This window comes from Chlamydomonas reinhardtii, chromosome 2 (assembly GCF_000002595.2).
Source record: "Chlamydomonas reinhardtii strain CC-503 cw92 mt+ chromosome 2, whole genome shotgun sequence".
Taxonomy (NCBI): domain Eukaryota; kingdom Viridiplantae; phylum Chlorophyta; class Chlorophyceae; order Chlamydomonadales; family Chlamydomonadaceae; genus Chlamydomonas; species Chlamydomonas reinhardtii.
Window position 1 is genome coordinate 5,637,819 of NC_057005.1, and position 11,943 is coordinate 5,649,761.

General features: G+C 62.1%; 3 protein-coding genes across 3 annotated transcripts; 2 read left to right on the top strand and 1 right to left on the bottom strand.

Annotated features, from left to right (window-relative positions):
• The first annotated feature begins 772 nt into the window (after window positions 1-772).
• On the top strand, window positions 773-3,419 carry CHLRE_02g109450v5 (uncharacterized protein). The gene is made up of 4 exons (XM_043059855.1): window positions 773-1,114; window positions 1,347-1,745; window positions 2,203-2,289; window positions 2,617-3,419. Exons 2-4 carry the CDS (start codon window positions 1,377-1,379, stop codon window positions 2,905-2,907), a joined length of 747 nt encoding a protein of 248 aa, XP_042927489.1. The 5' UTR covers window positions 773-1,114; window positions 1,347-1,376; the 3' UTR covers window positions 2,908-3,419.
• Window positions 3,420-3,480: 61 nt separating this feature from the next.
• CHLRE_02g109501v5 (uncharacterized protein) lies at window positions 3,481-7,802 on the top strand. The gene is made up of 10 exons (XM_043059856.1): window positions 3,481-3,670; window positions 3,821-3,878; window positions 4,718-4,833; window positions 5,100-5,316; window positions 5,483-5,593; window positions 5,664-5,757; window positions 5,957-6,010; window positions 6,138-6,357; window positions 6,583-6,628; window positions 6,851-7,802. The coding sequence occupies exons 2-10, from the start codon at window positions 3,829-3,831 to the stop codon at window positions 7,119-7,121; spliced, it is 1,179 nt and encodes a 392-aa protein (XP_042927490.1). The 5' UTR covers window positions 3,481-3,670; window positions 3,821-3,828; the 3' UTR covers window positions 7,122-7,802.
• A 1-nt stretch (window position 7,803) lies between these two features.
• On the bottom strand, window positions 7,804-11,910 carry CHLRE_02g109550v5 (uncharacterized protein). The gene is made up of 10 exons (XM_001699660.2): window positions 11,635-11,910; window positions 11,211-11,339; window positions 10,714-10,906; window positions 10,333-10,400; window positions 9,896-10,020; window positions 9,577-9,659; window positions 9,206-9,354; window positions 8,821-8,933; window positions 8,583-8,649; window positions 7,804-8,368 (listed from the first exon to the last, which is right to left on the bottom strand). The coding sequence occupies exons 1-10, from the start codon at window positions 11,731-11,733 to the stop codon at window positions 8,255-8,257; spliced, it is 1,140 nt and encodes a 379-aa protein (XP_001699712.2). The 5' UTR covers window positions 11,734-11,910; the 3' UTR covers window positions 7,804-8,254.
• Between the last annotated feature and the right edge of the window lie 33 nt (window positions 11,911-11,943).

Below are 11,943 nucleotides of genomic sequence, written 5' to 3' on the forward strand. Positions count from 1 at the left end.
CAAAACTGCACATCGCAGGTGCAGGGGGAGGGACAACGTGAAAATTCGTCAACAAGCATCGCAAGAGAAAACGTGTGGACATAACGCTTGCAAAATAAAGTGTGTAAGAGGTCGGGAATTGCATCATCGCGATATACAGGATCGGCTGCATTCTATGGCGCAAACTTTAGCGAGTCCATTCGCTTTCGGAGGAACCGAACGTCGCGTCTTGCTCGCGAGGGGGGACCCCCCCCCCACCCATGAGGATGCATGTCCCTCCTCCCTGCACCCCATTCCACACCGCAAACACACGTGCGCGGATAGCTGGGCGCAAAGGCTGAGTTTGGGGCGAGCCGTGTCGCTGTGTAGCTGGGGGCTGCTGTCTGGAAGCCCTGGCCTGGCCGACTGTGAACTCTTGACGGAGGCAATCGCCGTGCTGGCGGTCGAGCCTAGCCTAGACTCTCAGTCAAATTCAGTTGTCACCAGCAGGTTCACTTCAAACAGGTGCGAGGTATGGCATTGCACGCGCGTTGTCCATGGATTATAGCTAACGCGGCTACATATGCGGGCAGCATGAGCTGGCCATAGCTGGAAGGATTCCATGTGTCCGGTAATCATTCAGGTTCGATTCCATCTGAACACTGGTGCGACTACAGCGAGTGCGTGCAGGCGAGTGCAGACGCTGCGGCTTCCCGCCATGGGCACCCATTCGCCATGTCTGTCCTGCAGAGCCCTAGGCTATTTGAAGCCGACTAACTTCTGACTTGTTTCATTCTTCAATCTTTCGGGTACCGTCACTCTCATTGCACTTCGTCCAAACACGCACCACGATCGCCTGCGGCACGCACCTTATACGAGAACGCCCCGTGTTACCAAACGGGCTTTTCATAGCATGCGAAAAACACATCGGCTTTAAGCTGATATATTACAACACACAGCGGATAGCTAACTGCAACAGTTGAGCCCACATCCCCACGCCGGCGTCATGACAACCTGGCGTATTGCTTTTTCAACCCTTCCCCTCTTAATTATGCTGCTTCTGGTTCAACGGACATTCCCCATAGTCACATCCCACCTAGCTTCATCAACGGCCGCGTGTGCGGCGAGGCGCGCCCGAGTTACCGATGTCCTTGTGGTGCGCGCGCGCGGGTTGTGATGGTTGCGTGCTTGTCCGTCAAACAGGGATAACGTAACATGAATATTTCACATCCTGTTTAAGACAATGGGGTGGGCATTGTGACCGACGTGCCCGCACTTGCACGCACGCGCTGGTAGCGTCAGGCGGAGCCAACGGGAACTTCCTGCTGGCGACGTCTGACCTGGTTGGCTTCGGCGGCCCTTACCGTTTCCCACATGTCTGCTTGCAGATCCACAGCTATTGGAGCGAGCGGAAACAAATGGGGCCCGGGATCTGCAGCTGGCTGGCGCAGCACGGCGGCCCTCTCGCCGACGTACCGTGCACCATGTTCCCCGGTTTCTGGGCCGCCGCCGCTCCGCGCAGTGCAATCATCGATCTCATACAGCAGCGTGTTGTGGCCCCAGAGACGTACGCGCGGCCGCTGAGCTGGTACACCAGGCTGCTGTACGGCCTGGGCATCAGCAGCCGCGCGGAGCCGCTGTTGGACGAGGCGGAGCACATGTCCGACCCAGCGCTGTTGGGCATCGCCGCCTCGCACGTGCAGGCGGTGTCCAACTGGACAGTCGACATGGCGCGGCGCGGCGTGCCGCCCAGCGAGCGGGCCGACCGGCACTTGCTGCTGATAGAGGTGAGTACGGGCGTGTGTGGGGTGGGGGCGTGTGTTTGGCGGTGTCGTCCATGGATGGTACAGGCCGTGCAGTACACTTCCTGGGTTACCCGCTCACGGCCCCATCCGTGCGTGTGTGGTCCCCAGCCAGCGCATTTCCGCACGATGAGCGTGGCCGCACCTTGTTGGATGCCTCCGTAAGACGTTGTGTACGTAGTGTGGCCGCTTTCGAATGTATTCATTGCCATACCCGAGCCCAAAACCCTGCTTGCTCCATCCTGGTTACGTGGTCTGCTGCGTATCCTGCTGCATCACACGAGTCACCAGTATGATGCCTGCGTCGCTACACCCGGTTATGCGTATCGTGGAGCACCTGTGCAACGCACCGCATGCACATAGGTCACTAGCGGTAGCCATCTTTGCTCATGTAGTATGTGTGTATTTGCCCCCGCTTATGTCTGCAAACGTTTCTGTGCAGGACGATGCCGTGATGACAACGGAGGGCATTGCGGCTCTGGGGCGAGTTTTGAAGCAGCTGGACTCCTGCTACGACATGGTCGCCCTGGTGCGCATCTGCAGCGTGTGTTGAAAAACCAAAGGGTGAAGACTGCCGCGTGTGTGTATTCGTCTATTGTGGGTGTGGATGGGTGTGGGTGTGGGTGTGTGTGGTGGGCTGGGTGGGTGGGTGGGTGGGTGTGCAGCCGCACAGACAGGGCCAAACAACTCAAACAGCGCATTCACTTGCCAGCCCTTGCTTGCAGAACGTTGGGCTCGGTCATGTGACCCCAAACCTCCTTGGCGCTCTGTGGGCTGGTGCTGGGTCTTGGTTTACTTGGTTGGCATTGGAATGAACTGCTCCCCTGTACATCCCACGCCAACACGTGCATCGCAGGACTCGAAACATAACTACTGCGCACTACAGCGCTGGCAGGACCGCCTAACTTCCTGGTTCCTGCCGGCCGCCTGGCGGACCTCGCCCCACCTGGTGCGCGTCAAGTTGGCGTTCAGCCGGACCACAGGGCTGCTGTTCAGCTACAAGGGCGCCGTCCGGCTGCTTAGCAATGCCCCGGTCACTCGAGAAGTGGACCTGTGGTACCGGGACCTGGCGACGGAGGGCCTGTTTGACGTGTTCGTGAGCTGTCCAACAGTCATCGGCTCACAAGGCCTGCCATCAGTTGCATAGCGGCAATGGGCGAGAGTCAATAGGATGTGGGAGAGTGGGAGCAGGGAGTGCCCGGGTGGAAGCCCTGAGACGCATTGAGTGGCACGTCGATAATAGTGGGAGCGCCTTGTTATGCATTCAGAACTATTAGGATGAGCGGCTTCATGAGCAAGGTTCCATGGCAAATGCTAGCTTGTGCAGGTTACTAACGATTGGCAAGCGTGCGAGCGTATATGTCAGGTTACTTCATGCTGATTTTGACATGAGTTGGTTGGCGGACCAAGCGATCCGAGGGGGGAGGGGGGCACGGGAGGGTTCGACATCGCGTGTCGAAACCGGCGATGCCGCGCGGTCACAATTTCTTATGACACAGTTCATTGTTTTGCCCTTGACATTGAATGACCTGCAGCCGACACACTCTCTTCACGCGTCTGTGACCGAGTCCTGCGCTTCGTTATGTGCTCTAAGCTATTATGCTGTCGCCTTCAGCGGCACATAGTTATAGAGACTTCCTCATGTAAGTAAGGCTGGCAAACAAATCCTGGCGCTACTCTCTTTCATTCTCAGATACATGCACTTGAGGCATACGTCGCCGTATGCATCATGGTTTGTTACCAATTTGTGGCACGCACAAGTACTGCCCGCCTTGCTTGTCCCCGCCGTCGAACGCGTCGCGTGGACGCCGCGGCAGCCTGGTTTGATACCGCATGTAGTACGGCAAGAAAGGCCCTGCTGGTTGCAGTCCCAGCATGGTTGCGACCAGGCGGACCGCGTGTCGGCCTTGGTGAGGGCACAGAGATGGGTGGGGCTCACCGGTGGGGCATACATGGCACTGAGCTGTCCCAGCTGCCCAAGGCCAGGAACTCTAGCAAAGAAGATCTGCTGACAAACACGCTCGTGGTGTCGTCCAACCGCCGCGTACGCGTGCACACAGGCTTTGACATGGCATACGTGGACTACCCCACCGGCGATGAGTCAACGGTGGCGGCGGTGTGGGTAGAGGCTTCCACTACCCAGCCCTGAACGTGCTGGGCCTGGCTAGCCACGTGGAGTTCGAAAGCGTGGAGCTGCTGGACGTCAGTGTCGAGCGTGCTGACGCGGCCAACTGGATGCTGCAGGCGGTGTGCGGCAGCGGCAGCGCCGGCACAGACGGCACGGCTGCCGCCTGCTCGCGTTACAAATGCGTGTATGTGCCAACCAGCCTGATCCCACGGGCCCGCCCGCCCTGGTTGCTAGACTGGCCGGATGGACGCATGCACCAGCGACGCCGCCGGCGCCAGTGGCGGCAGCGGCGGCAGCCGCCCACCATGAGCGCTGCCGCCGGAAGAGGGTGAAGGGCCAGCAAGCCAGGCCGGCCCGCCGCCGTCAGGTCCCCTGCCGCCGCTGGCTGGACGGCGCCCATCAGCTCCCTGGAGGCGAATTGCCAACTGACTCCTCGGTTGGGCCTGGCCCAATGGTAAGCGGCCTCGGCGGACTGCCAGAGGAGTGAGAGGACGGAATTCCAACAGATACCTCCGCAGGCCCGGACCTGCTGACCACAGGGACCCCACCTTGTGATGGCGGCGGTGGCGGCGGTGCTGCCCGTCGCCGCCGCAACCTGCTGGTTTGGGCAACGGGGGGCATAATCCTCTTCCAGTCCTCGCCGCCGCCGGATATGCCACCGGTGGCCCGCCGTCGCCACCCGACTATCTCAAGGAGGACGCCGCCGATGTGCCCAATGGCGGCGGCGGCGGTGGAGAGGGCGCCGCGGAGCTGCCGGCGGATCCGGGCACTGCGGCTTGCTGGCGGCGGCAGGTGCAGGTGCAGCGGCGCCTGCCCTGCTGGTTCGTAGCGCTGTCGCCGGCTCGCCGCTGACGGTGACGCTGCATCACCGCCGACATTCGCACCCCCACCATGCATGCATCTCCAACGCGCACGGCCTGCTGCGAGGGGCCGTCGGTGCACGCGGTGCGCTCAGAGCTGGTGGCGTGTGTTCGGGCGGGGTGGTGGCGGGCGGCGGCGTGTGCTTGACGGGCACGGACTCACGTGTATGGCTGTACGGCGTACTTGGTGTGCACCTGGGGAACGGACCTCAGGCCGAGTTTGGGGTGGGCCGCGGACTGGCTCAGCCCCAGATGTAGGTCTATGCGCGCGCGGGGCGTGTGCGTGTTTGCCCTTCTGCCTACTGACTGCGCGACCCCATGTGCCCCCACCCATGCGCCCACTCCACACAGGCCATGTATGTGGCAGTACGGCTACTGGGTGCTTGACATCACGCAGGACTGCTACACACCCGCCGCACGTCTACGTGCCCATCGGCGCCGTGGCGGTGGTGCTGGCAGGCCTGCTCGCGCCGGCGGCGCTCAATGCCGGCATCCTCCTCACACGCCGGCACAAGCTTGACGAGCTACACATGCAGCAGGTCTACGGCTTCCTGTACATGAAGTACAAGTGAGTGCGTGGCAGCTTGCTCCATACCTCCTTAGATCGGCTGTGCGGTTAGGTGCTGTGCTCTGGTGACGACCTGCTTAGCAGATTGCCAGGCTGGTCAAATGTTCTCAGTTCTCCCGCACCTCACCCAGACCGCCCTGTTCGTGTCGTGTCGTGTCTCCCGCAGGGCCCGCTTCTACTGCTGGGAGTCGCGGGCGCAGCCGCAGATGCTGCTGCTGCTGGTGGTGCAGGTGTTCAGCCAGGGCAGCGTCACCTTCCACCAGCTGCTGCGGCTGCGGCGTACTGGTCATCAGCGCCGTTAACATGGCTGTCAGCCCCATGCGCCGCCGAGCGCTGGTGGTGCTCAGCGGCGTGCGCCTGGCGGTGCTCAGCCTCACCACCACGCTGCGGCTCTGCTTCATTGACATTTACGGCTTGAACGCCACCATGGGCGGAAACAAGGTGCGCGAGCTAGCTGCCGGGCGTGCCTATTTCACCTGCATGCAACGTGCGACCGACAGCCACCTCTGCACCCATGCACGCCGCATGCGACTGCCGCCGCAAGCGCCGCATGTGTCTGGAGCTTTGGTCAACGTCATGGGAGCTCACCCAAATAAACCTTCCCTGCGCCCGCTTCCGCTTGCGCCCGCCGGACCTACAGGCCCAGTACTACACCGTACTCACGGTCATCACGCTCATTAATATCGGGCTGTTCGTGTCGTAGTCCGTACTGGCAGTGGCGTGCTGTTGGCGCACGGCGCGGCAGCGGGTCGGTGGGCAGTCTGGGCGTGGCTGTGGGCAGCGGCCTCAAGATCGCGCTGTCGGGGGCGCGGTGGTCGTAGGGCCGGAGGCAGAGCTTCAGCACGCTCTCCAAGGCGTGGTCGCTGGTGTCAAGAAGCTCGGGAGGCGGCACGGGTGGCGGCGGCGGCGGCGGCTGGCGCATTGTGACGGGCCGCATGGCGGACCTGGGCACCGGCATTAACAGCAAGCGGCCGAGGCCGCTGCTGCCCGGCACCCAGTCCGCACGGCAGCCGCAGGAGCAGCAGCAGCAGAGTGGCGAAGGCCAGCTGGGTCCTACGTCGCTGACGCGGAGCAGTGATTGCTCGACTGGTGGTCGCGCTAGCACTAGGGCGAACGGCGGCGCTGCTGCTGGCGGGGGGTTCGTCAGGCGTCAGCCGCGGCGGGGGTAAAGTCACGGGGGTGGGAGCTTAATCAGCTGTGCATGTAGTGCTAGCTGGTGGCGCGGGGGCAACAGTGGCCGGGGCAGCTGGTGCGGATGTGCCACAGCCGCCATCTGCGTTCGCCACGGCGGGCCCGGCACTGAGCCGAACAGGTGAGGCCGCGTTGTAGATAACAGCGACTGACGCGCGGGGCCACGATTGGCATTCTATCTCTCGTATTAATTTTATTCATGTACGTTGATGACATGGCTCAGTGGGTGAGGGCTCAGTGGGGTTCAGTCGTGGGCTCAGTGGGGCTCAGTGGGTGATGGCTGGGTGACGGCTCAGTCGTGGGCTCAGTGGGACTCACTCACTCTACCCTCCCGACGGTGCAGGGACGTGACGTCAACTCCGCAACTAACATCCGGCACGCGCTGGTGGAGATGCTGCTGGGGCACAAGCGACCTGCATCGCTGCAGACTGGCGGCGGCGGCGGCGGCAGCGGCGGCGGCGGCGGCGGCGGCGGCGGTGGCGGCGGCGGCGGCAGCAGCAGCGGGGGCGCGTGCGCGCATCTTGGTAGCGGAGGGGGCGGGAAAGGCCACGTGGAGGCCTGTGGAGGAGGAGAGCGCAGCGCCGCCCAAGAAGCGGCGCAAGCGCGCAGGCTGAGGAGCCGGCTGGTGTCTAGGTAGCGGTCCGCGGTGGGGCTGGCAGGGCATGCGTAGCGGCATGACAAGTAGTGCGGCTGTTGCCAACTGTGCTTCGTCTGGCTGCGGTTGGCTCTGCTGTGGCATCGCGATTGCTAGGCACCTGGTTTGGCTATGTGCCTGTGGAAACCGCCCCCGGCTATGTTTGGGCGATGAGGTTGTTCGGCCTCAGACTGTGGAGGGGCTCAGCCCTTTTTCCCGTGACCGGGGAACACTTGTCATTCATGTACCGTACGTGCCTTATGCACATGGGACACTGCTGTGGGAATAAATCTGGCAGCACGGGGCCCATGCCAGAATTGATTAGGCGCGCATGTGTGGGCCAAGCTAGCCATTCTGTCTAGTCTACGCAGGTTGGCGAGTTGGGCCACGATGTGACATTGGGTCATTGGCTGCCCCTGCGCTTGAACTTCATGAAGCATAACATTCCGTTGTGATCCCGCCGTACGTGTGCATGATAAGCCCTACGTGTGCGTCAGGAGGCGGGCTTTCACCAAGCCCTGCAGGCCGATTGTGAAAGCGGGTGAAGATTAGTGTGCTGGAGATGCCCGTTCTGAACCTTTTGACCAAAGAGGCCCTCCAAGCTGCTACGGCAAAGCATGCCCGCACAGTCGCGGCTGTGTGAGTATTCCGCAATCAACGGGTGTAAAATTGAATTACATGCCGTATCGTGCCAATCAGACACGATCTTGGTCACACTCTCCCACCCGGAATGATTCCACCATAATACTGGCGGCCCGAATGCCCGATTCGATCCATGTCTCGCCCATGTACGGTATGGACGGCAGCAGGCCGCTCTGCAACGCCTCCGAGTACCTGCACCCAGCGCCCGTGCAGTCACCGCGGCCCATGATGCCAATCGAATATGCACATGCGCCAACGTCGATTGCCACTAGCGTCACCATAACAGTTGCTTGCACGATACCGCTGTCCCTTTACCAATTGTCTGCGACTGTATTTGCCGGTCTTCGACGACAACCTCGTTATCACTGAAACCTGCGAGCCCCACACAAACTCTTCGCTCCATGATTCACCTTAGCTGCTAACATCCCCTCATTCTTCTCATAGAAGCCCCTTGACTAAATCGCGGCTGCTTTACGCGCGAGGGTGGGAGCGGATGACCTGCAAGAGGTCCACAAACACGCCGGCCGCCGTCACGTCAGCGCCCGCGCCAGGCCCCCGCACAATCAGTGGCCGGTCCTTGTAGCGCTGCGAGAGGGAAGCAGTGGAAGCAGTGTGGGGATGCGGTGAGCGGCGAAAAGGTCGACGTAGGGCAGCCGCGGGCGGCACTTCTGGCAACGACACGTGAACGGGAGTCACGCCCGTACAAACAGGAAGCTGCCGTGCGCCCAGCTGTGCGTGATCACCACATGATGACCGCCAGTACGGTACCGTACGCCCTGCTCTGCAGTCACGTGCTCACCTCGGTGGTGAAGACGACGATGTTATCAGACCCAGATAGCTGCGCGAAGGGGTGGCCGGCCGGGTAGCTGCGGGCGCGGCAAGGGCGGGAAGCGGGTATCAGTCAGTGCTCGGCGTTTAGTGCAGATGCGCCATATGCTTCACAAGCAATCAGCACAGGCTTTCGGCAGGCTGCCCGGAGCTGAGCACGAATTTGGGCTTCTGCCTACGGCCAGTTCCGGCGCGAATACAAAACTCACGTACGAAGCGTGACGGAGGCGTTGCCGTTCTCCGCGTCCACGCAGCCCACGTAGCGCACCACGCCGCCCGCCGCGTCCGCCTCAGCCGCCTTGGAGGCCATAGCGCCGTCGTGCTGCGCGCGTGCCCGAGGGGGGATGATGTTGGGTTCGGTTGGGGCTGGGTGGGCTGTGCGTCGTCAATTGACGGAGGATGCAGGTGTGCCAGCTGTGGTGTCCGACAAACAAAGCGGGCCCACCAAGCAGCGTGCGTGACGGGTACCGCAGTCTGCAGTCCAGCCCGCTTGGCAACCACTAACCACGCACTAACCACCGTCACCACCACCACCATCACCCAGCAGCATCACCACCACCAGCGCCGTCAGCAGCGCTCCACCCAAGCTCCCACCTGCGGCAGTGCCTCCATGTACTGCGCGGCGCTGACGCCCTCGCCCTGCAGCTGCGCCGGCACCAGGCTCTCCACAGCCATGCTCTCGAGCTCCACCTCCATGCCGCACTCGCGAGCCAGGATCACCACCTTACGAGCCACGTCCAGGCCTGTGGCGTCAACAACATGGCACACACGGGTTTGTACCGGCATGTCCAGGCATCACGAGATTCGGCAGAAGCGGCAACCGCCGCCTCGCATGTGTAGCGACCAGCGAGCAAAGCGGCCGGAAGTTGAGCAGGCAGCAGCCGGCTAACCCTCATGCCATCATGCTAGGCCGTCAGCTGCACAGAAAGACCCCCCAAAAGCAAAGCGCGGCCGCGCAGCCTCACCGCTCAGGTCGTCGCGCGGGTCGGGCTCCGTGTAGCCCTTGGCCTTTGCGTCTGCCACCACCTCGCTGAACTTCATGCCGGGCCTGAGGGAGGTGGCGGAAAGCGGCGGCGGAGAGGGGCGGAGGAGAGGGGCGGACAGGGGTGGAATGGGGCGACGAGGGGCGGGCGAGTCGTGAGCAGTCAGGCATGTGAGGTTGCTGCCGAATTCCCCAGGTTGAACCAGGTTGTCCGGTCTACAGCTCATGCGACGTGCCCATGACGATCGAAACGATAGAGGTCGCGACGTAAAGGAGCCTTACTTGCTGCACGGCTCACTCACTTGTAGGTGTTGAAGATGTAGGACAGGGTGCCGGACAGGATGCCCTCGATCTTGATGATTTTGTCGCCGGTCTCAAGGAGCCCGTGCAGCGTGCTGATGATCGGCAGGCCCGCGCCCACTGTGGCCTGTGTCAGTGGGTGCGCGCAAACACACACACACACACACACACACACATATACCGGTTTTCCTTGTGCTCTTTAACACACCAGCAGCGGCCCAGCAGCGGTGACGTTCGGCGTCGGCGGCAAATCCAATCTGGGCGCTGCTGTAAATGGCTACATTGTACGCTGCAAGCGCCGCCTGCTGTGTCCCGCCTCTATCATCCCACAACTCGTGCCACACCTGACCTCTTGTTGATGGGCCCAGCCCTGCACGTGAGCCAGGTGGCAGCGCCCCACCCCCCCTCCGCAGCACCACCCAACGCCCCTGCGGCTCACCTCGTACATGAACCGGCGGCGGTGGCGCTCCGACAGATCGCGCAGCTCGTGGTATTGCTTCAGTGGGCCTGGGATCAGTAAGGTGTGCGGTTTTATGTGTGCATTTACCATTGCACAATCAGTGACTGAGTTGTAAGGTCGGGTCTTGCCAGTTTATGCCGGCTCCCTCCCTAGCGGCATGGCTCCCACTGCCGCATCCGTGCGACTGGCCCTCTTCCACGGCCGTCAAGACGCCGATCCAACGCAACTCTCTACACCCCACCCCATGCCCCCGGGCTTCACGCTGCCCCCGCTCCCACGCCGTCTACCTCTCCGAACCCGCCCACCGCATCCACACCCAGCTTTACATGTACCCAGGCGCATTCGTGTGCGCACACGCACCCGCTCCGAACTTCTTGTTAGGCGTGACAATATGCAGCCCCTGGCGCATGAAGTCGGCGTAGCGGCCGCTGACGGCGTCGCTGGCGGTGCAGTCAACCAGCACGGAGCAGGAGGGGCCGGGCAGGCTGGCGGGCAGGGGGCCAGACGCGGAGGCCAGGCAGGCCGCGTACCGGTCCAGATCCAGTGGCTCACCCTGGAGGGGTTGGAGGGGTGGGTGGTGGTGCCGTGGTGGTGGTGGAGTTGAGTGGTGGTAGCGGTGGTAGCGGTGGGGGTTGGAGTTGCGGTGGTGGTGGGAGTGGGGAAGCGAGAGATGGATGGATGGGCTTGGGGTGGCAACGGTGGTGGCATGGGCTGTGCGTGGTGGAAACGGCGTGAAGCGGGGCGGGGTGTGGCGATGGGCACGGCCTCGGACGCCATGCGCCCCTGCAGTCGCATGCTTGCGCCCCTCTGTACCACCTCTCCTGCTAGCCCCACTGCCGGGGCCCTCTGCCTCTTGCCTTCTCCGCGAGGTCGGCCTCCCAGGTGGCCAAGTTGATGCCCTCGGGCCGCAGCAGCATTTGCCGGCTGTTGGCCACCGCCACCACGTTGAACTTGTCCGCGTGCAGCGGCGTCAGGAGCTTGCCGGCCTGGAAAGCAGTACAAAATGAGGAGGAAGCATCGGAGGAGGTAGGCAAGGTAGAGCTGGGGCTGCTATGGGGATGTTCAGGAGACAGAGGGCGGGTTGAGGGCGAGGCCACACCAAAGACGCGAGTGCCGTGTGCAAACCCGAGTTGTGGGGCGCCGCTCATTCAGAAACGTGAAAAAATACTAGCCATCCTAGCTTTGTTTTTTGGAGAATGGATCCAGGGGCTCCGCAAAGATTGCAGCCGAAATTCGCAATTCTGGCTTAATGGCGATCACCCAGTTGCTGCGCCTGCTCACCTGCTGCTCAATTTGCCGGAGCAACGCCTTGCCAATGAGTCCCGGCCCAATCAGACCGACGGACACCGAGAGGGGCTGGTGAGGGATGTCTACGCTCATTGTGGCACTCGAGCGCTCAAGCGTCGCAACACGAGTAATAATGTTGGAGGTGGAGCGGCGATTCACGCAGGTCCGGCCAGTCCGGAGCGTATGTGCACGCGCAGCAAGCATCAGAGAGCAGGCGAAGTAAGGTCAAACGTTATATAGGCTGAGGTACAAATATCAGTAGCGTTGCTTCGGTAATGTCATACGACTCCGTCACCCTGTCAA